This window comes from Spermophilus citellus, assembly GCF_964194105.1.
Source record: "Spermophilus citellus genome assembly, chromosome: X".
In the NCBI taxonomy this organism is placed as follows: domain Eukaryota; kingdom Metazoa; phylum Chordata; class Mammalia; order Rodentia; family Sciuridae; genus Spermophilus; species Spermophilus citellus.
The window spans coordinates 65,902,701-65,929,200 of NC_138190.1; the positions used below are offsets into that span (position 1 = coordinate 65,902,701).

General features: G+C 35.1%; 1 protein-coding gene across 2 annotated transcripts in view; it reads left to right on the forward strand.

Moving 5' to 3' along the window:
- ZDHHC15 (zDHHC palmitoyltransferase 15) overlaps positions 1-26,500 on the forward strand; it is a 107,046-nt gene that overhangs the window by 22,457 nt on the left and 58,089 nt on the right. For both annotated transcript variants that reach the window (XM_081276587.1, XM_081276588.1), the window contains 2 exons: positions 17,188-17,282; positions 23,335-23,455. In XM_081276587.1, the coding sequence (XP_081132713.1) occupies positions 17,188-17,282; positions 23,335-23,455 (216 nt within the window). The remainder of the gene's footprint in view (positions 1-17,187; positions 17,283-23,334; positions 23,456-26,500) is intronic.

Below are 26,500 nucleotides of genomic sequence, written 5' to 3' on the forward strand. Positions count from 1 at the left end.
TTTCTCTATTATAATTCCTTATGATTCCTCTTATAAATAGATGGTCAAAATCCATGCATTCATATTGTATAGGTATATCAATTGAGATCCAAAAAAGTAAAATGTGTTTTCCTAGTCATGCTGACTCTAGTGCACAAATAAATAAATAAATAAATAAAGTCCAGGTCATCTGGCCACAGCTCAGAATATTACATATTATGTCAGCCTTGTGTATACAGAACTCAGAAAATTTTAAAGATATCTCCACGTTCTTTCATAGAGCATACTAAAACCATGATAATGTATTTCTTTTGCTTTCATAAGTATATTGCAAAAATGATCTCATTTTAGCATGATACTATCTATATTTTGAAGATCTTAGCTGGATTTGGGATGCGGTGGAGTTTAGGAATCTAATAAGGTCAAAGGATGTGGAAAGGCTAAGAGAAAAACTTAAAAATGAAATGGACATCAGGCATGATTCATCACACAATTCATATATAATTAAGAGCAATGCATTTCCCATGGTTGCTGATCTTCAAGAAGGGCCTTTAAACAGAAGTTTAACTCAATTCTTTATAAATTCATTTGCATTTTCAAGGGTTTACATACTAAATTCTCAGGTTTCTCCCTTAAAGTTAAAATGCATAAGGGGCTGGGGCTGTATCTCAGTGGCTATGCTTCGCTAGCATTTGTGAGGCACTGGGTTCAATCCTCAGCACCACATAAAAATAAATAAAATAAAGGCATTCTCAACAACTACAAAAAATTTAGGCCTCAGCTTACTTAATAAGACTCCTTTGGCGCAAGAATTGAAATCAAGAACCAAAAAATGGGATGGACTCAAACTATAAAGCTTCTTCTCAGGGAAAGAAACAATCTGTGAGGTGAATAGAGAGCCTACATCTTGGGAGCAAATTTTTACCCCTCATACATCAGATAGAGCACTAATCTCTAGGGTATATAAAGAACTCAAAAAGTTAAACACCAAAATGCTTATAATTATTTATCTTCTCAAAAATCAATGGACTTCCTTAATAATAAAACTATTATGGGCTGACTTGAGTTCCCCCAAATTTACATGTGAATTCCTAACTCCCAGTACCTCAGAATGTGACTGTATCTGGTGATAGGACCTTTAAAGAGGTCATTAAGTTAAAATAAGTTCACTGTGGTGGACCTTAATCCAATATGACTGATGCCCTTGTAAGAGAAGGAAATTTGGACACAGATATCAAAGGAAGACCATATGAAGTTATGAGGAGAAGATGGCCATCCATGTGCCAAGGTGAGAGACCACAGAAGGAAGCTAACTTGTCAGTACCTGAACTTAGGCTTCTAGCCTTCAGTATTGTGAGGAAATAAATTTTTGTCATTTAAGACAGTCAGTGGATGGTGCTTTATTATGGCCTAAGCAAACTGATACAAGAGTTTAATCAGGTTTTCATTTGAAAATCCAGACCATGGAAATATTTTCTTTCTGTCCCTTTCTTGGTTATACTAACCTTAATATATTAGTGAAATATCTAACACCAAAAGGGTTAAAGAGTACAGGGAAGAACAAGTTGTGGCCACAACTTGATCTTATATATTCAGTTCCAGATTGTATAGGAAATCTTCTGTGTGGTTTTGAGCAATTATCTCAGAGCTCTTAATAATATACTGATTTTGAAGAGGCAACCTGAATAATGCAAACTATTCATCTGACAAGGATTGCTGTCCAGAACATGTAAGTAATTCCAAAAATTCAACACCAAAAAAATGCAATTAAAAATGGTTAAGAGATATAAACAAAAGTAGACATACAAATAGCAAACAGGTACATGAAAAAAATGTTCAACATCACTAATGTTAAACCAAAACCACAATAAGATATTAATTCATTACAATAAGATGATTATTATCAAGAAGACAAAATATCAAAAAGAACTGCTGAGGATGTGGAGAAAAGGGAATCCTTATACATTGCTGGTATAAATTAGTATAGCTATTATAGAAATCAGTATGGAGGATCTTCAAAAAATTAAAAATTGAGCTACTATATGATCCAGCAATCCCACTCCTCAGTAAATAGCCAAAGGAAATGAAAAGCAGTATGTCAAAGGGACATCTTGTGCTCCCATGTTCATTGCAGTACTGGCCACAGTAGCTTAGATAACTGAAGTGTCTATTAAGTGATGAATGGATAAAGAAAATGTGATACATTTGCACAATGGAATATTATTCAACCATAAAAAGAGTGACATCCTGTCATTTGTGACAATATGGATGGAAATGCAGGTCATGTTAAGCAAAGTAGCCCGGGCACAGAAAACAAGTGCCACATGATATTATTCATATATGAAATCTACAAAAGTCAATCACATAGAAATTGACAATAGAATGGTAGTTAGTGAAGGCTGAGAGAAAGGTAGAGATGAGGGATGAGGTGCAGATGAGGAAGGGTTGATTAATGGGACTAAGTTGCAGGTAGATGGGAGTAAGTAGTTCTTGTGTGCTTATTGCATGATAGAATAACTAGAGAGATAGTTTTCATGTGGTATATATCTCAGAAAGCTAGAAGAAATGATATTGAATGTTTTCACCATAAAGAAGAGATAAATGTTTGAGGAATAGATTTACTCTGATTACACAATGTATACGTGTATTGAAACATCACATTAGTTAGTATGTACAATTTTTGTGTTTTTAATGTATTAGTTAACATAAGTTTAACTTTAAAATTTTATAATTTTATATTTATTATTGTAAAATTATTTGACAAAGAAGGATTGGGGACAAAATCCTCCTTTATAGGCTAACATGGTTCTAAATATTTTTAAATTGAATCAATACAGAAATATATAAGATAAAAATTCAAGTCTTCCTCGCATTACTTCCTCTCCTATCACTTTTTATAGACAACTACCATCTTTTGGTTAATTTGTATTCTTCTAGATATTTTTCTCTACATTTACATATGAACATGTATATTTGTATGGATTTGATTTTTTAAATCAGATGATACTGTGCCTATTATTCTATAACTTGATTTTTCATTTAATAATATATAATAGATGCATTTCCATATTAGCACATACAAATATATCTCATTTTTAGATTATCTTAGAGTATTGACATACTATGATTCATTCAACAATTCTCTAATAATGAACTTAAAGATAAAACTTGATTGTTGTTCATGATTATAAAATATGAAGGGTGGGGTTGTAGCTCAGTGGTAGAGCACTTGCCTAACATATGTGAGGCACAAGGTTCCATCCTCAGCATCACATATAATAAATAAATAAACAAGCAAATAAATAAAGGTATTGTGTCCATCTACAACTAAATTTTTTTTAAAAAGTAATGACTTCATAAAATACAAATAATACAGAAATGAGTAGAGTAGAAAGTATAAGTCCTTTATAATGTTGGCAGGTTTAAAGATGGAGTAAGGTTTAGTGGTATCTATCCTATACATCTCTTGGTAAAAAATTTTGAAAAGTAAAATTATGCTTCTTTACATTTTCTTTATTTTGTGGGGAGGGGTACCAGGGATTGAACTCAGGAGCATTTGACCTCTGAGCCACATCCCTAGCCCTATTTTTTTATTTTATTAGAGACGGTCTCACTGAGTTGCTTAGCACCTTGCTAAATTGCTGAGGCTGGCTTTGAACTTGCGATCCTCCTGCCTCAGCCTCCGGAGCCTCTGGGATTATAGGCATGCGCCACTGCGCCCAGTGCTTCTTTACATTTTCACAAAATTCTTTTATAAATATACCATTTCAAAACTTTAACTTTACTATGCTTCACCTCATCTCTCTCCATGGGCTGGGCTAGAACTTCCATGATCCTATATCCTTCCCAGCATGGCCCCAGCAATCTCCAATTACATCAGCTTGCTGCTGGATGGGGGCATATATTGAGTTAAAATGACAAGATATCTATATGTTAGACATGAGCCATAGTGAAATAAATGCTCAGTTTCAGAATCATGATTTTACTTCCCACTCTAGTTGTGTATCTATTGACATTGCTTTCAATCCTACAGCCCATTATTCCTAAGATATTTGGACCTGGCCACCGAGGAAAATGAAAATATTTAGCTGGGAAGTCAGAATAAATAGTTGTCTTGCTGAATTTTAGAAAATCTAAGATGAGAAGACATCAAAGGAAAAGGCCCATGTATAGATTTCTTTTTGTTGTTGTGGTGGTTGTTGTTTTGGTCAGATATATTGAGATAAAATTTACAAGCTAGGTGCGGTGACACATGCCTGTAATCCCAGCAGCTCTAGAGACTGAGGCAGGAGGATTTCAAATTCAAATCCAGCCTCAGCAAAAGCGAGGCACTAAGCAACTCAGTGAGACCCTGTCTCTAAATAAAATACAAAATAGGGCTGGGGATGTGGCTCAGTGGTCGAGTGCCCTTGAGTTCAATCCCCAGTACCCCCTCCCAAAATTTACATACAGTAGGAGTTACCCTTCTTTTTTTTTTTAGTAAACATTTTTAATGTGTTTTAACTAGGTTTTAAGCTTCATTTTTGTCTTTGGAGGTTTTTAAAAATTCTTTTTAGTTATAATCACCACCAAGATACACCTTGTCATAATTACAAAAGCATGGAACACAACTTACTCTGATTTAAGTCCCCAGCACTTTCCCCCTTCTCCCTGCTCCCTTCCACTCCACAATTCCTTTTCAATGCATTTACAGTTTACTTTATCTATCTATCTATCTATCTATCTATCTATCTATCTATCTATCTATCTATCTATCTAGTGGCACCCAACGCCAGAACTCACCATGCCATATCTATGCATGCACTTATGAAAATTCTGTCAGATTCATATCACTGTTCTTCCCTTTTCCCATCCTGTTTTCTTCCTCCTCAATCCCCTTCATCTACTCTACTGATTTTTCCTCAACTTTGATGAAATTTCCTCTCCACTCTCTTTTTTCCTTTACTCTTTCTTCCTTGTTTTTTACCCCCCACACCCCACCCCACCCATTATTTTGAATTATCTTCCATATATCATGAAGACATTTGACTTTGGGGACTAACATATTTCATTTAGCATCATAGTCTCCAGATCCACATATGTACTAGCAAATGCCATAATGTCATTCTTCTTTATGGCTGAGTAATACTCCATTGTGTATATAAACACCACATTTTTCTTTATCCATTCATATATTGAAGGGCACCTAGGTTGGTTCCATAGCTTGGCTATTGCGAATTGTGTTGCTACAGACATTGATGTGGCTGCATCACTATAGCAACCTGATTTTAAATCCTTTGGATATATACTGAGGAGTGGGATAGCTGTGTCATATGGTAGTTCCATTACTAGTTTTTTGAGAAATCTCCATACTGTATTAATTTGCAGTCTCACCAACAACCTTTTTCCCCACATCCTCACCAACATTTATTATTTGTATTCTTGATAATTGCCATCTGACTGGAGTGAGATAAAATCTCAATGTAGTTTTAATTTGTATTTTTAATTGCTAGAGATGTTTACCTTTTTTATATTTGTTGACTGTTGACTGTATTTCTTCCTTTGAGAAGTATCCATATAGGCCTTTTGCCCATTTATTGAGTATTTGTCTTTTTGGTATTAAGTTTTTTAAGTTCTTTGTATCATCTGGATATTATTGTCCTGAGGAGCAGGTGGCAAAGATTTTCTCCCATTCTGTAGGCCCTTTCTTCACTCTGTTGATTGTTTTCTTTGCTGTAAAGAAGATTTTTAATTTATACAGTCCCACTTACTGATTTTTAAATTTTATTTCTTGCACCATAGGAGTCTTGTTAAGGAAGTCAGTTCCTGTGCTGACATGTTGAAGTGTTGGGCCTGCATTTTTCTTCTAGCAGTTGCAGGGTTTCAGGTCTAATTCCTAGGTCTTTGATCCATTTTGAGACTTTTTACAGGGTGAGAGATAGAAGTTAAAATTCATTCTTTTTAAATTTTTTTTAGTTGTAGATGGACACAATACCTTTATTTTATTTATTTATTTTTTATGTGGTGCTGACAATCAAATGCAGTGCCTCCCACATGCTAGGCAAACACTCCACCACTGAGCCACAACCCCAGCCCCAAATTTCATTCTTTTACATATGGATTTCTAATTTTCCTAATTGAACCCAGCATCTCACACATGCTAGGGGCACTTTAACACTAAGCTAACCGCAGCCCTTTTTTGTTTTCTTTTAATTTTTATTAAGACACCAAAGGTCTCACTAAATTGCTGAAGTTGTCCTCCAGTGGGAATCCTCCTGTCTGCCTCAGCCTCCCTAGACAGGCATGGGCCACAGTGCCTGACTTCTAGCTGACTTTCATTGTGCTTAGAAAAGAGCTGCTGTATGATTTTGTCCTTTAGAATTTGTTACAATTTGCTTTGTGTTCCCCTTCATGGTCACGTTTGGTAAACATGTCATATTTTCTCAAAAAGAATCCACATTCTCTAGTTGTTGAATGCAGTGTTGTAAGTATGTCAATTAGGTGAGGGTTGTTAATAATTATGCTCAACTATTCTGTATTTCCACTGATTTTTTTAGTTTTAGGTGGACACAATATCTTTATTTTATTTCTATGTGGTGCTGAGAATCAAACCCAGTGCCTCATATATGCTAGGCAAGTGCTCTACCACTAAGCCACAACCCCAGTCCTTCACTGAAATTTTTTGCCTATTCTATCACTTACTAAGGAATGAGTCTTATAATATTCTACCGTAAGTATAAGTTTATCCATTTTTTCATTTTAATTCTGATTTTCATTTACATATTTTGAGGTTATATTACTAGGTCCATACAAGTTTGTTTATGCTTCCTGAAAGATTTAACTGTTATCATTGTGTTTCATCCCTCTCTGCACCTGGCAATACATTGTATGTACCTTAAAGTTTATCTTCTTTGATATTAAAGTGGTTAAACCAACAAAGAAAGAAAGAAAGGCAGAATTGCTGCAGAGCGCATCATTAAGTGGTCTTGATCAGACTGTGGTCTGGTTGACCTTGACCATCCCTTCAGTTCTGTGTCTGGGAATAGTTCCAGAGATGTGTGTGTCCCTCTCCTTCTCCCTCTCCCTCTCCCTCCCATATAATTCTGCAAGCCCATGATGACTACACCACTCTGGGCGTCTGAAACAGGATGTAGCAAATCTAGCCTCAGAGTTCAAGGAGGAGAGAGGTTAGATAAGTTTAGGGCTGACAAAGCTTGTACTACTAGTTTTTAATGAACATTCCTTAAATGATTAACACTGTGTACATGCAGAACTGAGTAGTGTCACAAAGTTTTAAGTTTCATAAAGAGGTAAAAATGAAGGCAGAGATGGCAAGATTTCTTCTGCTTTCAGTTACTCGTAGCATTTGCATGAGTCTAGAGAAAGAGCCACTGCTTTTAGCAAAGGCAGACTCTCTTAGATCCCTGTTACAGTTTCTTATTACAAAGGACCAAAATATATATGGGTCTGTTAACAAATGCAAAATGATTTGTGGTTCAGTGAAATGCTTACTTCTTAAAAGCAAACAACAAAAGTAGATAAGACCTTCAAACAAAATAGAACAAGATAAGGAAGGATCATAAGAGAACGTTAATCTACAAAAAAAATTGTCTAAAAAATGGGAACCCATAGTCAGAAGACATACAAAACCAAATCCAAAGCAAAGAATTTAAACCAATTTTTATATGTTTCTCTCCTGAGTCAAAGAAATTTACCCCAGGAAATGGAGCTGGACTCAGAGGAAGGGAATTTTAAATCAGCGGCCTCTGAAGATCCAAAAGCTCTTCTCAAAGTAAAAGGATTTTTAAATGAGGTCCAATCAGTTTCTGTCTTTTAAATGGTGAAAGGGCTCTTTTATTTAATAGGTACCAGCCAGAGAGATGTTTATGATGAGGGGGATTGGGGAGAGAACTCTAAAGAAATTTTTTTTGAGAATTTTTAATATTTATTTTTTAGTTCTCCGCGGACACAACATCTTTGTTGGTATGTGGTGCTGAGGATCGAACCCGGGCTGCACGCATGCCAGGCGAGCGCGCTACCACTTGAGCCACATCCCCAGCCCCAAGAAATTTTTTAAAATAGAAATCATTCTCATTCGAAAGATCTAGAGCTGGAGAGTGTAATTCAGCGGTAGAGTGCTTGTCCTGGCCATTGAATATTAGGATATAAACAGGTGTGTTCACTGCAATCATGGATTAATCAAAAGTTGTATCAAATAAAGTCTAGGGGGTAAGTGGCAGCCCACATGATCTAAAATTTTTATAGCCAACTAAGTAAGGTTGAAACAGCAAGGACAAACATGGAGGAAGAGAGGGAGAGAGAACACTAGTAAGAGTGAGTGCAGGAAGAGAGCTCAGCTAGAGTCACCCTTTTTACATGTGCAAGTCAATGAATTTTGACAAATACAATAATATAAACACCACCACAATCAATGTATAGAACATTTACATTACTCCAAATTTCTCTTTCTCCCCCATTTGCAAGTAATTCTTTCACTCTCTATCCCTCACTACCACTGAACTGGTTTTGTTTTTTGATTTTGTCCCTTACATTTTACCTTTGTCTTAATATTATATAAATTGAATCATACAGTATGTAGCCTTTTGTATTTGGCTTCTTTAACTTAGCAGCATACATTTTTAAGATTCGTCTGTGTTGCTGCATATATGAATAGTTTGTTCCTTTTATTTTTCACTGAGTAGTATTCTATACTACAGATGTATCACAGTTCACTTTTTCATTCACCAGTTTAGGAACATTTGGGTTGTTTCCAGTTTGGGGAATGGAGCTGATGAAAATATACATGTACAGGCGTTTGTGGGAATATATGATTTTATTTCTCTTGGGTAAATACCTAGGAGTGAGATTTCTGAGTCATATGGTAAGTATATGTTTATATATACTTTATATATTTTACAAGTAACTGCCAAAGTGTTTTCCAATGTGGTTCTACCATTGTGCTTCCCCACCAGTGATATATGAGAATCCCACTTTCTATAAATCTTTACCATTGCTTGATATTATCATCTCATTGCTTCATTTTGTTTTGTTTTTTGGCACCATTCTATTGGGTATGAAGTAGTATCTCCTTGTGGGTTTTAATTTGTACTTCTGTAATGACTAATGATGTTAAGCATCTCTTCATGTGATTGCCATCTGTATATCTTCTTTTGTGAAGTTGGCTGAATCTTTTGCCCATTTTTTTTATTGTTTGTCTATTAGTGAGTTGTTTTTTAAGCAAATCTGATTTCTTCCCATATTAGGATCAATGGGAGGGAATTTCCAGGAGACATGTTTCACCATAATATAAAGAAAATGTGTTTAACAGAGTTTTCCAGCAATAGAATGTGCTTCCCAGGAATTGATAAGTTCCCCATTATTTCAAGTGTTACAATAAAAGCTGGGTAACTGATTATTAGGGATAATGTAAAGCAGATTTATGTGTATTCTAGACAACTATACCAAATAGCATCTGAGGTCATTTGAAACTCTTGACAGTTTATGATATTAAAATAAATCAAAGGTGTAAGGATGTGGCTCGGTAGTAGAACACTTGCTTACCATGTGCAAGACCCTGGGTTTGGACCCCATCATTGCAAAAAAAAATGAAATTAAATAAATCAAGTCAACATCATGTTAATCAGGCAAAGGATTTATTGGTTGCATCAACAAAAGATAATACATTCTGAGGGAGCAAACCTGCGATTGGTAGAACCTCTCTCATTAACCTGGCCAATAAGAATTGATTCACAAGCTGGGTGTGCTAGCACATGCCTGTAATCCCAGGGGATCGGGGTGGGGGGACTGAGGCAGGAGGATGGCAAGTTCAAAGCCAGCCTTAGCAACTTAGCAAGGCAAATTGAGACCCTGTCTCCAAATAAAAAATAGAAAGGCCTGGGCATATGGCTCAGTGGTTAAGCACCCATGGGTTCAATCCCTGGTATTCTCCTGCCAAAAAAAAAGAATTGGTTCACAAATCCCCAGCACCATGTAACCATGTAGACAATAGAGATTCTCTGTTTCTCTTTAGAATCCACAGTGAATATTCCTGACAACATGGAGGCAATGGGCTGTACTTAATCCATATTGTACATGTGGAATAATTATATCCCAACTACACATTTTAAAGCAGCCCAAGATTATTCTCCAAAGGATGTTGCTTTGTGTAGTTCTTTATCCCCAAGATGAATGAATCAATGAAAAGCTAGACATAACAGAGAAGACTAGAAACTAACTATTCTCTCTTTGAGCAAAGCCATTTTGTGTCTGCCCCTGAAGTCTGTGTAATTTTTCTCACTATATCTCAAAAGACAAATCACTAAGATTTGAGAGGAAATAAGGGAGAGGGAAAAAATAGCTGTTTTTAAGTCCTTAAAGTATGTCAGATACTTTCACATTTTTACGTCAATTAAGTTCTCACAACAACCTTGTCAGGCAAGTATTTACATATATATATATATATATATATATATATATATATATATATATATAAATTGCACATTTTATATAATATGCATATAATATATACTTAAATATATACTTATATATTTATAAATGCATGTTACATTTTATATGATATGCATATATATGCACATCATATAAAATGTAGTTAAGCATATATTTTGCATATTACATATATGCACACACATACCTATGCACATATACATATGATTACATATATTCATGTGATTTTTGGCAAGGCTATTAAGTGGCATATCTAGAATTCAAGCTCCTGTCATCTGATTCTAAATCCATTTTGTTTCACATAACACCTCAATGTCCAAAATAGACCAAAAGGCAAAAGCATCCTTAACATGGACAGAGCAAAAACTGAAAGGGACTATAATTCATGTTCGCAAATATATGAAGTCTGTATTTTGTTAACTTGGCTTTGTTCACCAAATTCTTATACATAAGAACTGAAAAAGCTCTTTGAAACCTAAAAATTCTGCTTTGTGCTGGGGGTAGAGTGATTGCCTAGCATGCACCAGGCCCTAGATCCCATTCCAGCACTGAGAAAGAAAGAGAGAGAGAGAGACAGGGAGGGAGGGAGGGAGAGAGAGGGAGGGAGGCAGGGAGGGAGGCAGGGAGGGAGGAGAAAGGAAAGGAAAGGAAAGGCTAAGTTTAATTTCAGTATAATAAGCTGAAGCCCTATTTCACAATAGTAGCTTGCAAACTTATGAGACTCATTATGCACCCAGGAACTGGTATAGACTGAAAACATACTAGCTTTATGAAAAGTTTATATAAATTGATGAGTGGCATATACCTAATGGATAATTAAGAGAGATTGGGTTACGTAGGTTATAACCCCAACTTTTGAAATTGATATTAATGAGGAAGACTATGCCCTTTCAAAACATAATTCTGTATGTTGGCACCAGAATTTGATCCCACCATCAGAGAGACTCCTGGGAGATAACTGTCTAAACCTTGGAAACAACTGGAGAAAACCTTAAATGCTAGGAGGTAATTAAACAACAGAAACAACTCATATGCAATTCTTATATTCTCATGAAGTGTCCTTAGGTCTTTGGGCACAACCTATGGGCCTTGACCTCATTCTCTCCATTTCTTCAGATAAGGGAGAGAGAAGGTTTAGCTCTTTGTTAGAAATTATAAAACAGTGAAAGTAAGTAAGACAGTAAGCTCCAACATTAGAATCAACACCTCATTGTTAAGTGCTGAACTCAAAGGGAGATGTCACCTGCTGACAAATTTCCCCCTGATCATAATCTGGGGATTTCTATCCTGAGCCAAAATAGGGAGTTTAGGAGAGATCTCTTTCAATTGCTAAAGCTACAACTGCTGTCCCTATTTGAATAATAGTGTGTGTTTTAGTCAGCTTTTTCATTGGTGGGACTAAAAGACCTGACAAGAACAATGTAGATCATCGATGTTCATAGCAGCACAATTCACGATAGCAAGATTGTGGAACCAACCTAGAAGCCCTTCAATAGATGAATGGATTAAAAATGTGGCATTTATACACAATGGAGTATTACTCTGCAATAAGAAATGACAAAATCATAGAATTTGGAGGGAAATGGATGGCATTAGAGCAGATTATGCTAAGCGAAGCTAGCCAATCCTTAAAAAACAAATGCCAAATGTCTTCTTTGATATAAGGGGAGTAACCAAGGACAGGGTAGAGACGAAGAGCTTGAAAAGAAGATTAACATTAAACAGGGATGATAGGCGGGAGGGAAAGGGAGAGAGAAGGGAAATTGCATGGAATTGGAAGGTGAGCCTCAGGGTTATACACAATTACATATAAGAGGAAAGGAGGGGTAGGAGAAAAATTATATAAGTGGAAGAAACGATTTATAGTAGAGGGGGTGGAGAGAGAGAAGGGGAGGGGAGGGGAGGGGAGGGGAGGGGAGGGGGGATAGCGGAGAATGGGCTAGACAGCAGAATACATCAGTCACTAGAAAGGCAATTTGTAAATCAATGGAAATGTAACTGATGTGACACAGCAATCTGTATACGGGGGTAAAAATGGGAGTTCATAACCCACTTGAATCAATCTGTGAAATATGGTATATTAAGAACTATGTAATGTTTTGAACAACCAACAATAAAATAAAAAAAAAAGAACAATGTAGATGAAGAAAAGTTTATGTTGGCTCACAATTTCAGAGGTCTTAGTCCATAGACAGCTGACTCCATATCTGGGCTCAAGAAGAGGCAGCACGTCATGTCAGAAGGGCATGGCTGAGGAAAGCAGTTTAGGACATGGCGACAAGAAACAGAGCTCTGCTCACCGTGAACAAAATATAAACCCCAAAGGCACAACCCCAGTGACCAACTTCCTCCAGTCATACCCTACCTGCCTACAATTGCTGCTAAATTAATATGTATCAGTGGATCAGTTCTCTGATCAGGTTATACCTCTCATAATCTAATTTCACCTCTGGAAATTCTTGCATTTCTCACACATGATCTTTTGGGGGACACGTTATCTAAATCATAACAATGTGTAAATTGCAAGGTGATTCTTTCTCCCCATTTTCCTCTATCAACTTAAGAGCTTTTATTCATCAATTGCATGAAAGGTATCACATAAAATAATCTCAATTTTTTTTACAGTATTGGGGATTGAACCTAGATCTTCATTCCTGCCAGGCAAGCATTCTACCACTGAGCTATATCCCTAGCCCAAAGTAATGTGATGCTAATAAGTAGCTATTTTCCTGTTGTTCTGTGTCTCTTTCCTGCCTTACAAGGAAAGTCACTTTGAAATGATCAAGCCAGTCTTTGTTATTTGTTTCTACTTCCTTTTTAAAAATTTATTTTTTCCACTATTGGCTATCAAGCTAAGGGCCTCATACAACCAGTGCTTTACCATTGAGCTACATCCCCAGCCCTGTGTTTTTAAACTAAATAGTTTCCAACCATAGCTTTTAAAGAGAAAATGTTAGATACTTTGTCACAGCAACAACTCTTAGCATTTGTATTTCTGAAAATATATAGTAAAGTTGCTTTACTTTCCTCTTTTTCCCACTTTGATGCTCATCTTATTTCATTCAGAGTAGTCTATCTGCTGTATTCATTCTTATTCACACAAGAATGTGTGCACAGACATTGCATACACACAGACATATAGAAACACACACACACAGTCATTCATTTCCCAAGTAATCCCTGGGAGCAACATCTAGAAAAGGCATCCCGCTGGCCAAACATGTTGCTAATAACAAGTTTATGCTACTTCAACCATGTAATTTCAGATTCTATCATTTTTATCCAGGTATTTATGAATCATTATTTTAGGAATAAAGCTCAAGTAATCATTCTAATTTCAGAACCTATTACCACAATGAGCTATTCACATTGCAACACAGTGACTAAACGCAAACTACGTACTTAGGTAGATTTTTCTTTGGCAGTTGGTCATGTTCCCTATGGCTTATTTCTGCTCCTCTTGCAAACCTTTTCACCTTGTTGAAAGAAAGAGAAAAAAGTGTGCGTGCATGTGCACACACACACACACACACACACACACACTTCAAAGGTTTTTGGCTTTCATGTGGTAGATAATCTTAGCTCCTGCAGCTTCTGATGCCCCACGACTATCAGATAAGCAAAGGGCTCTACTGTGCTTTTATTTACTTTTTTTAAAAGATGTTTTCCCATTTCATTCCAATGTCAATGAGTCATGACAGTTCAGGGATAGAGTTCATAAACTGTTCAGTTTCTCTAGTGATCTGAAACCTCACTGGAACATCATATTAAAAGAAAGACTTAGTGTCCTTGCAGTTTATAAAAATTACAGTTTTAGGTATAAATACTAATTGTAAAGAAATATGTTGCAGGGCTGGAGTTGTGGCTCAATGGTGGAGCACTTACCAAGCATGTATGAGGCACTGGATATTTTCAAAACCACATATAAATAAATAAAATAAACATCCCATCAACAACTAAAAAAAATTAACAAAAAGAAATATGTTGCATGTTAAGGCAGAAAAGAATGGACTTGCATACATTTGGGACCATAGCTTAGGAACATTATATTTTTAAATATATATTTTATATATAAAATTATATATATTTTAATATATATTTTATATATAAAATTATATATATAAAATTGAGAATCATGAGGCCTGCCCATAGTTCAAAAATAGTCATTTCACATTGGCAGAGATGAAGTAATTGGCTGCCAGGGATGTTAGAGATGGGCTTCCTCCTTTGGATGGTAGGCTGGGCAACCAAATGGCCTGTGAGGCTCTCTTTCTTATGGTGTTAACTCAGAATGAGCTTGAGGAGTTGCTAGGTTCTTAGACTCCTTTTCAGATTACTGATTCAGGATCTTTAGTGTAGGGCTTGGCAATGTGCATTTTAATAACCTCTCTGGGTAAATTTGATGCAAACTGAAATTTGAGAATCTCTGTTCTAAGAAAATGAGTTCTGGACTGGGAGTGAAGAAACATGGTTTCTGGTTCTATTGATTCTATAACTTCACTTGGTAACCCTGATCAAATCATTTGTCATCTCTTAGCATCATTTACCTCTCTATAAAATGAGTGGTTTGAACTAGATAATCTCTATGGTCTCCACCAACTCTAAAATTTTTATGAAATCTATAGTATAAACTATCATATCAATCTATGGAATAGCCTTGATTTCATTAGCCACAAGATCCTTTATTTTACATGTCTGTAAAAAAGCATCCATAATTTATGTATCCTTGGAATACAGAAATAAGACCCAGCCATTTCCAATTCCATAAGCAAACCAGTCAATAATGTGTAGTAGGACCTGGATGAAGTTAAAGTCCCACACTTCCCATCTCAATCATTGCAGTAAAACGTAGTTAATGCCAATAAAATACTGCCAAGTGTAAGAGTTTAGTTATCAGCCAAGTGATCTAAATTGGTTAACCCCATTACCCTTGATCTCTACAAACAAAGGTTGCCTAAGATAAAAAAAATCATGATAACACTTCACAAAGGATAGACTATGGAGCAAGAAGCATTCATTCATTGAAGATGAGAACATCAATCAAATACAACTTTTCTCATTGGCAACTTGGCAATATCTACTAGAAGGCATACCTTTTGGCCTGGCAATTTTACTTTAGGGAGTTAGTTGATCCTACACATATTTTTTGTGCATGTGCTAACCAATATACATACACATTATTTATTGAAGCATTGTTTCTATTAGAAAAAGAAGAGGAAAAAACCCAAAAGTTCCATCAGACAGTCTGGTTCAATAAGTTATAGTAAATTCATGCAATGGAATCTCTTGAAGTCTTTTAAAAGGAATTGAGAAAGCTCACTCTCTCCAAATTATATAAAGTGAAATAATCTACAACTCTAAGTGAAAAACAAGTGTGGTACAGAATAGTATATAGAATACTGTATAGAATACTACTAATATCAAATAGCATATAGACTAGTGTGTAGAATTCTACTATTTGTATGGAAAACACACTAGTGATTTTTGTTTTTAAAAAACTTCAGGAGGATACACAATAAATTATTGTTTCCAGGGAAAGGAACTGGGCAGATGAGGGACAGGGATAAAAAGGAGACTTCATTGTATACTTCCCTAACTTCAAATTTTGAACCTTATGAATGTATTACTTTTCAAAAACAACACAAAGAAAAAATTTAAATACCATAAAAATTTCATGTTTATTGTATGAATACATTTATAAGCATATAAAAAGAAGATCTGGAATGATACATACCCAACACCAAAGAGATGTTATGCCTTAAGATGAGGAGAGTGGAAGTTAGATGTATGTGTGGGGTGAACATTAATTTTTTACTTTATATTCTTGAATGTTAAAATGAGATTTCATAATTACTAAAGTCAAGCACATATAAATGTACTGTGGGGCAGGAAGCATGGGCCAGAGAATAAGGCATTTTTCATTTAGCCATAAATGTATGAGAGGTTCAGCCCTGTTACCTTTATCTTGAGTCACATCATTCCCTTGAGTCTTTCTGATGGATTGAAGTAATAATACCAAGCCATTCAAGGACTCACAATGAAACAAAAACTGACCTTCAGTTTTATAACCACTTTGGTGGAGAATACCAAAATTCCCCATGTTAGAAGAGCTATCTAAGAGGCAAAGGTTATGAAAAAGAAGGCAGTGGAGAGCCACTTGTACAACTGTTTTAGAGGTACATCAAAAGTGTGTAATGTTTTGGGCTACTGAAAAGAGCTTGAGACCTAGAATCAGAAGTCCTATGTCTAATACTTGGCTATTAACACTATGCCATTTTATACACTACGTGTGTGACTTTGGTTAATCAACTACCCATGATAATTAATTAACTACCCTATACTATTATTGCACAATGTTATTGAGAAAATAAAGTGAGATAATATGGAATATTATAATAATATGAGAGAATGTTATAATCTCTAAATTATATAGCTGTCACATTTCATTACTCGCAGTGTCAGAGATAATAACAATAAAAGTAGCTTTTCCTATATCGTCATAAAGGACATTTTCTGTTTTACTCACAGAATCACATGGAAACTTTTAGAGCATACAACTTCCAGGAAGTCTCTGCTTCAAAATTTGGCATTATGACTTATTCCTGTCACTGCTTGGGAAAATGTTAGAAATGAATATTTCATAATAATACTAGAGATACTTGGCAATAGGAAAACAAGATAAAAATTTGTCATGGAAGTTTGTCTTTTTGAACTCTCAAAATGGATAAAAAGTTAACATAAGTTCTGATTTTTTTTTCATTTCAGTTATCTACCTCATACTCTACCATGCCATTTTTGTGTTCTTTGCGTGGACCTACTGGAAGTCCATCTTTACACTCCCACAGCAACCTAACCAGAAGGTAAGAATATTGGTTACTTCATACATGCTAAGAACAAAGGAAAGTAGAGATGCTAATAAAGCAAGAAGAGGACAAAAGTGGAGCAATTAAATTCCATTAAAAATAAAATCAGGGTAATCATTTTTTTTAATGAGGTCTTGTTATGTTGCTCAGACTGGCCTTGAACTCCTAGGCTTGAGTGATCCTCCTGCCTCTTCCTCCCAAGTCCCTTGGGTTTTGGTTGCACACCACCATGACTGGTTTAAGTTCATCTTAAAGAACAACACTTAGTGATAAAGGTACATTAAAGGTAGGGTAGACTATTGAATGAGTTTGTAAAACCACTAGTCCTGGATATCTTAAGACTAGGAAACCACTACCTGTACTGTGATTTAATTAGAAAAAAAAAAAAAACAAGGACCTACTTCAATTCTGAGACCTCAACAAGTTCAATTCTATAAAGCGTATTATTTTCATACCCAGGAAGACTCTGAAGAAAAATATAATTGTTTAATCAATCATTTTCAAGCTGTGTTCTCTTAAATCCACATGTTTCATGCAGTATTTGAAATTCATGAAGGAATTTGTGGTTATATCAGGCATTTATTATATGATAAATGCTACTAAGCATTTATCTAAGCTAAGTTAGATTCTGAAGTAGGAAAAAAAAGCAATAGGAGAGATTTTATCAGTTTCCAAACACTAGGAAAAATGCGGATCCAAATTTTCTCCATTATGGATCAAAATGATACAAAAGGAAAAAATTAAACACAGAGAAAAGCAGTGAAGCAGGAATTGAGGAATATGGGGGATATAATATAGAGAGAAAATAAAGAGCAAAATGGCAGAAATCCTTCCTAATGAATAATTACTTGAAGCATAAGTGGATTAAACTTTCCCTGTAAAAGGCTGATTGGCAGAATGAATTTTAAAAAATCATGATCTATATTTAAGCTGTCCACAAAATTTAACTTTAGAAGCAAGCCATAAAAAGTTGAAAGAACAGAAAAATATATAAGCAAATAGTAATCAAAAGAGACCAAGGGTGGCTATTCTAATATCAGACAAAAGAGACTTTAAGTCAGACTTAACAAGAGACAAAGACATTCTATATTGAAAAAAGGATCACTTTATCAAAAATATGTGAAAGTTATCAATAAGAGAACCCCAAAGTATAAAAAGCAAAAGCTAACAGATTTAATGGAAAAAATATAAAGTCATACAATAATAGAGAATTCAACACCATATTTTCAATAGTGGACAAAAGAACTAGACAGAAGATCAATAAGGAGATGAAAGATTTGAACAACACTGTAAACCAGCTACATGTAACATACCCACTTCAAAATGGCAGAATACACATTCTTCCTAAGTGCATTTTCCAGTATAGACCACACATTAGGCCACAATAGAAATCTCAGTAAATTTACAAGACTGAACTCATATAAAGTATCTTCTCTGACTACAATGGAATTAAATTAGAATCAATAAGACAAGGAAAACTATAAATTCACATATATGTAGAAATTAAACACACTCTTCATCAATGGATCATGTAAGAAATCATAGGAAAATTAGAAAATTCATCAAGATTGTTTTAGTCAGCTCTTTTTTGCTGCTGTGACCAAAAGACCTGACAAGAATAATTTTAAGGGAGGAAACATTTATTTGGGGGCTCATAGTTTCAGAGGTCACAGTCCATAGATGACTGACTCTATTCCTTGGGGCTTGAGGTAAGGTAGAACATCATGGCAGAAAAGTATGGTGGAGGAAAGTGGCTCAGGAGATGATCAAGAAGCAGAGAAAGTTCCTTTCACCAAGGACAAAATATATACCCCAGAGGCATGCCTCCAGGGACCCACCTCCTCCAGCCACACCCTGCCAGCCTACTGTTACCACTCAGTTAATCCTAATCAGGGGATTCATTCACTGATTGAGTTAAGGCTCTCATAACCCAATCATTTCTCCTCTAAACCTTCTTACATTGTCTCACACATGGGCTTTTAGGGTACACCTAATATCTAGACCATAACAAAGATGAATGAAAATGAAAAAAAAAACCCATGGGATTCAATAAAATTGTAAACACATTTAAAAAGGATAAGTAAAAAAAAATAAAATAAAAAGGATAAGTATCTTAAATAGTCTAATTTTATATCTTAACCAGAAAATGAAGAGCAAAAACCAATGAGATGCTACCTCATAACCATTAGGATGCCTACTATCAATAATAACATATAAAAAATACAGGGTGGGGAATGGGGAGTTAATTAATGAGTATAAAATTTTACTTTGGGTCATTAATAAAAGTTCTGGAGGTGGTGGTGATAGTGGCACAACAATGGGAATATACTTAATACCACTGAGCTGTATACCTAGAAATGGTTTCAATAGTTAAATTTTGTTATATATATTTTATTACAATAAAAATGGACCAGACCTAAATAGAAGACCTAAACCTACAGAATTCCTAGAATAAAACTTAGGGGTGGGGAACAAATGTCTAATAAGCACATGAAAAATTATTTAATACCTTAGTTATTTAGAGAGATACAAATCAAGACCATGATGAGATACTACCTCATAACCACTAGGAAGGTCAAAACTGAGTGAAAGAATAAATGAAAAATAACAATAATTGGTGAAGATGTCAGGAAATCAGAATCCTCCTAAACGGATACTAGAGATATAAAATGGTAGTGCTAGTATAGCAAATAGCTGTCCAGTTCTTCATGAAGTTAAATGTAGAGTTACCATGTGACCTAGAAATTCCACTCCTAGATATATACTCAAAATATTTGAAAACAAGTGTTCAAATAAATACTTATGCTTAACTGTTCATTGTAGCACTAGTCACCATAGCTAAATGATGGAAACAACTTAACAGTCCATCAACAGAAAAATGAATCAAGTACAGTATACCTATGTAAAGGAATATTATTCAGTCATAAAAAGAAACTCAGTATTGATATGTAGTATAACATGGATGAACCTTGAAAATATTATGCTAATTGAAAGACACAAGACACCAATGGCCACACAGTTTTGATCATATCTATATGAAATATCTAGAAAGGCAAACCCAGAGCTAAGGGTATAGCTCAGTTGGTAGAGTGCTTGCCTTGCATGCACAAGTCCCTGGTTTCAATTCCCAGTACTGCCCCCCGCCATAAAAAGGAAAATCCACAGAGACAGAAAGTAGATTACTGGTTGGCAAGTCTGGGGATAGATGGGAATGGGCACTGCTTAATGAGTAAGGTATTTCCTTTTGGGGTGGTGAGAATGTTCTGGAACTAGATAATGATGATGGTTGCACAACATTGTAAATGTACTAAATATCACTGAATTGTACACTGTAAATGCATCCTTTAAAATAAAATTTAAGTTATGTGAATTTAAGCTCAATAAAAATAATTTTCCCCTTCGTATTATTTATGAAGCTTGTAGGCCATCCACAGTCTCCATCCAGCTTCTCCAAGACTGCCATCAGTGTCAACTGAAAAAAACACTTGCAACCTGAATGGTTAGCAATTTTATAAGCCTAAACTGGGTGAGATGTTCTAGTCAGTTTTTTTCATTTTGTGGCCAAAGTACTTGACAGAAACTATTTTAGAGGAGGAAACGTTCATTTGGTGCTCATAGTTTCAGAGATCTCAGTCTATAGATGGCCAACTCCATTGCACTGGGCCCAAAGTGAGGCAGAGCATCAAGGCAGAAGGCTGTGTTAGAAGAAAGCAGCTCAGAACATGGCACCAGAAAGCAGAGAGAGACTAAACTTGACTTATCAGGGACAAAATATATACCCCAAATGCACAGCCCCAATGACCCACCTCCTCCTATCTGCCTTCAGTTATCACCCAGTTAATAATTCCTATCAGGGGATTAATTCATCAATTAGGTTAAGGCTCTCATAATTTCACCTCTAAATTTTCCTGCATTGTCTCACACATGAGCTTATGGGGGACACCTCATATCTAAATCATGACAGATAATGACAGGATTTAGTCAAGCACCACAAATGTCTAACATTTAAAACTACATCTTTTATCATGTTTAATTTGTTAAGAGAATGGAGAGTTCCACAATATTAATTTCTCTAATACAACATACATCCCAGTCTATCATCATTTGTCCTACCCAAATGCATTCATTGGCTCATTGCATTCTGATACTCAACAAGGCTTGGTTAGTTCCTGAAATAAGGCATCCATGCCTGACATTCTAAACCAAAGCTGACCTCTTGAATGACCACAAGTTATTTCTCGCATACAAATAGAAACAACCCTGTATTCACCTTTCAGGTATATGCAGTGTACCATAAGAAAGTTAACATTTGTAAGAACATCTCAAAAACTAAAGTGCTGCCCCAAGGTGCTGCTTTTAATTATCAAAAGTAAAAAAGAATTTTTAAAGAACTCATACCTTTGAGTTGATCAAGATAATTGTTCTACTAAGAAATAAAATAACCAGATGTTTCTATATTCATTTACAACATTTAATCACTACTTTGTAACATAGATTTATAGCCTTTTGGTACAGTTCATTGCAGAATCCTTAGCGTCCTGGGCTAAATATTAAGTGCCTATAGTATACCACATTTATTGTAACATCCCAAAATGCTCCTACACATTTCCACATATATCGAAGAGGGTGCTTAATTCTCACTTTGCTTCAGAATGACATTATACCATAAAACATACCACTACATATGATTCTTAAAGTAGATTATTCCCTTTTATCCTAATTGGTTCATCTGTTCACTCATTGAAGGACATTTGAATTGTTACCATTTTTTCTATTATGAACAAAACTGAACATCCCTGTACACATCTTTCGTATACATATATGTGTTTTGTATGTATGCACACGCATATACACATGTACACACACACTCATTTCTCTTGGTTATATAATTAAGAGTGGAATTGCTGAGTCATTATACACTATAGGCATATATTTAGCTTAAGTAGCCTAGCACTTGCCTAGCATGCACAAGGCCCTGGGTTTGATCTCCAGCACAGCAACAAAACAGTAATACAATAAAATTAAGGGGCTGAGGCTATGACTCAGTGGTAGCGCACTTGCCTGGTGTGAGTGAGGCACTGGGTTTGATTCTCAGTACTACAAGTAAATAAATAAAATAAAGGTCTATCCACAATTAAAAAACATTTTTAAAAAGATAAAATAAAGTTGTATATGATACTATATTAGATACCAATTAGAAGGGTTAAAAGATTGATGTTTTAATATTTTTAAATGATCTAAAAATTAGACTTTAAGTAAGACTTTCAATTTCTTATTTTTATCCAGCATATCTGCACTGATCTTTTGAATTTACAGATGAAGAAAAAGTAAGAGTGTCTGATTTTCCAAATTGAGTTTATATTCAGGAGCAGCATTGAGGCTTAAACCCAGAAATTCCCTTTTTCACCTTTGTCTACCCTTTGGCCCAGACAAAAGAAAGCTTTCAGATCTGTATTACTTTGGGAAATTGTTAGCATATTGTTTGCAAGATTAGTGAAGTATCTTTGCATAGTATGACAACAAGGTCTGTATCAAAAAACTTCTCAAATACATACTTGAAATACTCAAATTTCTACTACTTTAAGACTAGAATAGGCAGATAATGTCATGGTCTCATCCAGCTTCTCCAAGACTGTTATCAGTGTCACCTGAAAAAAACATTTGCAACCTAATAAACAGGGTTAACCTTCAACGGGTTCTAGGAAGCAATTTGTTACAAACCTGCTTTGCAACATCATATTATGGTATAATGGAGTGAACAATGTGCAAGTCTTGGAGTCTGATGAGCTGAGCTGAATGAGTTCAACCTTGGACAAGATACTTTATCTAAGTTTTACTGTATTTATACAACAGTACTACAAATCATAGAATTATGAAAATTGAGATAAAAGTCAGATAATATAACAAAGATAAGTATCCAGGTTATAAGCAAAATTGGTACCTGATCTTCAAGGATAGGTAACAGATATTTTCATTTACATAGTCATTGTTTTAAATCCTTTCTGCAAACATTGTAAAATAAAGTCTTGCCTATCACTTCTGCTTCCAGTTCCACTTGTCCTATACAGACAAGGAGCGCTATGAAAATGAAGAGAGACCTGAGGTCCAGAAGCAAATGCTTATTGATATGGCCAAGAAGCTACCAGTTTACACACGAACCGGAAGTGGAGGTCAGTGTATTCAATGTCAGCAAGAGAGGAAGTTCAGCAAAGATCTCAGAAACATTAAGTGATGTATGTTGTCAACCTAGCCCATTGTCTCTTTCATCTTCTGAAAGCCACTATGGAATTTTTTTCTCAACATTTTATTATAAAAGTTTTAAAACACATATCAAAGTTGGGAGAATTGTAAATACCTGCAACACCAAAACTATAATCTACCACTAACATTTTACTATATTGCTTATATTGCGTATATATGGACATATCTGTCCATATATCCATTCCTTTAGCATCTTCCACCAAACCATCTTATTTTTCTGATACATTTCAAAGTAAATACCATGCATCAATACACACCCACCTAAATAATTTAACATTATTTTTTAGCAAAATTAGCATACAAAACATGTAAAAATCTTAAGAGTACAATTCATTTTTTCTTGAAAAGTAAACACAACCGTACAACTAAAACCCCTATCAACATTACCACCACCCCAGAAAGTTGTCATTGCCCCTTCCCAGTCAATCCCTGACCCACAGACAACCACTATTCTGATAGTTTTCTACTATACATTAGTTTCTTCTGCTCTAGAATTTTATAAATTGGAATCATATAGTATGTACAATTGTGTTTGGCTTCTTTTATTCAGCAAATTTTTCAGATTCATTCATATTTTGCATACTTTATTCCTTTTATTTACATTGTATATCATAGTTTAACCATTCACTGATTGATACACATCTGGGTTGTTTCCAGTACTTAACTAGTATGGGTCAAGTATCTGTGCAAAGAGATTTCTTCATTTTATTTAGGTAAATATTCTCTATGGAATTATACTCTTAGATTTTATTGGTATGACTAGAACAGTACTTGTTGAACCAGTTCTCCACCTTTAAAATTTTGAATACAAGACTTCTCTGGTCAAACCATTCTAATATTTCTAATATGGGAGATTATGTTTCAAGCCTTAGAAAAGTATACTGTAAGGCAATTATGTTCATTCCCTCATCTTTTATTTATTCAACAAATGTTTACTAAGACACCGTATGACAATTGGGGAAATTTTAATTTGGTCTGCATACTAAGGACTTAAGATAATATTAAGGACTTATTGTTAATTTTATTAGAGTAGTAATTCAACAGTTATGATTTTTTAAAGTCTTAATGCTTACTGAAATAGTTTTGGCTGGAAGTGACACAATGTCTAGTATTTACTTAAAATGCTCAAGTAAAAAGCCAGTGGAAGAAACATATTAAACAAAAATGGCACAAGGGTTGATAATTGTTGAAGTTGGATATGGTACCTGGGGTTTATTATACTAGTGTCTCTACTTTTAGTGTATATTTGAAAACTTCCATAATACTAATTTTTAAAAAGTAACCAATGTGTATGACCACTATTCTAAACATTGGGAATACACAGCTGAACATAGAGTCACAAAGTTTCTTGTGGTGTTTAAATTCTAATGAAGAGAAAAACAGAAAATTATATAATTTTAGGCAGTAGCCAACAAAATAAGGTAATAGTGCAGAGGATAGAAACTAGATGCATATGGGGTGAGTTGGGCTCAGAGATATAGTTTGTTTTATCTCTGTTTTTATTAACATAAAATAATTTTACATATTTATGAGATATAGTGTGATATTTGATACATGTATACAATGTGTAATATCAAATCAGGATAATTAGTATTTTTCTCTTTAAAGTTTGACATTTTATTGTGTTGGGAACCTTTGAACTCCTCTATTCTTGCTCTTTTAAAAAATTTTTTTTTTCCATTTTCTTTAAATATACATTTATTTTTATATATATTTTTTTTATTTTAAAATGGTTTTTATTTTTAATTTTTTTTATTGGATGTTCACAACATTACAAAGCTCATGACAAATCATATTTCATACATTAGAATCAACTGGGTTATGAACTCCCATTTTTACCCCAAATACAGATTGCAGAATCACATCGGTTACACATCACATTTTTACATACTGCCATATTAGTGACTGTTGTATTCTGCTACCTTTCCTATCCTCTAGTATCCCCCCTCCCCTCCCCTCCCATCTTCTCTCCCTACCCCATCTACTGTAATTCATTTCCCTCCATGTTTGTTATCCCATTCCCCTCATAAACTCTTATATGTAATTTTGTATAACAATGAGGGTCTCCCTCCATTTCCATGTGATTTTCCTTTTTTTCTCCCTTTCCCTCCCGCCTCATGTCTCTGTTTAATGTTAATCTTTTCTTCCTGCTCTTCCTCCCTGTTCTGTTCATAGTTGCTCTCATTATATCAAAGAAGACATTTGGTATTTGTTTTTTAGGGATTGGCTAGCTTCACTAAGCATAATCTGCTCTAGTGCCATCCATTTCCCTGCAAATTCCGTGATTTTGTCATTTTTTAGTGCTGCGTAATATTCCATGGTGTATAAATGCCACATTTTTTTTATCCATTCATCTATTGAAGGGCATCTGGGTTGATTCCACAGTCTAGCAATTGTGAATTGTGCTGCTATGAACATCGATGTGGCAGTATCCCTGTAGCGTGCTCTTTTAAGGTCTTCAGGAAATAGTCCGAGAAGGGCAATAGCTGGGTCAAATGGTGGTTCCATTGCCAGCTTTCCCAGGAATCTCCATACTGCTTTCCAAATTGGCCGCACCCGTTTGCAGTCCCACCAGCAGTGTACAAGAGTACCCTTTTCCCCACATCCTCGCCAGCACTCGTTGTTGTTTGACTTCATCATGGCTGCCAATCTTACTGGGGTGAGGTGGTATCTTAGGGTGGTTTTGATTTGCATTTCCTTGACTGCTAGAGATGGTGAGCATTTTTTCATGTACTTGTTGATTGTTTGTATGTCCTCCTCTGTGAAATGTTTGTTCATGTTCTTGGCCCATTTGTTGATTGGGTTGTTTGTTTTCTTATTGTCTAATTTTTTGAGTTCTTTGTATACTCTGCATATTAGGGCTCTATCTGAAGTGTGAGGGGTAAAAATTTGTTCCCAGGATGTAGGCTCCCTATTTACCTCTCTTATTGTTTCTCTTGCTGAGAAAAAACTTT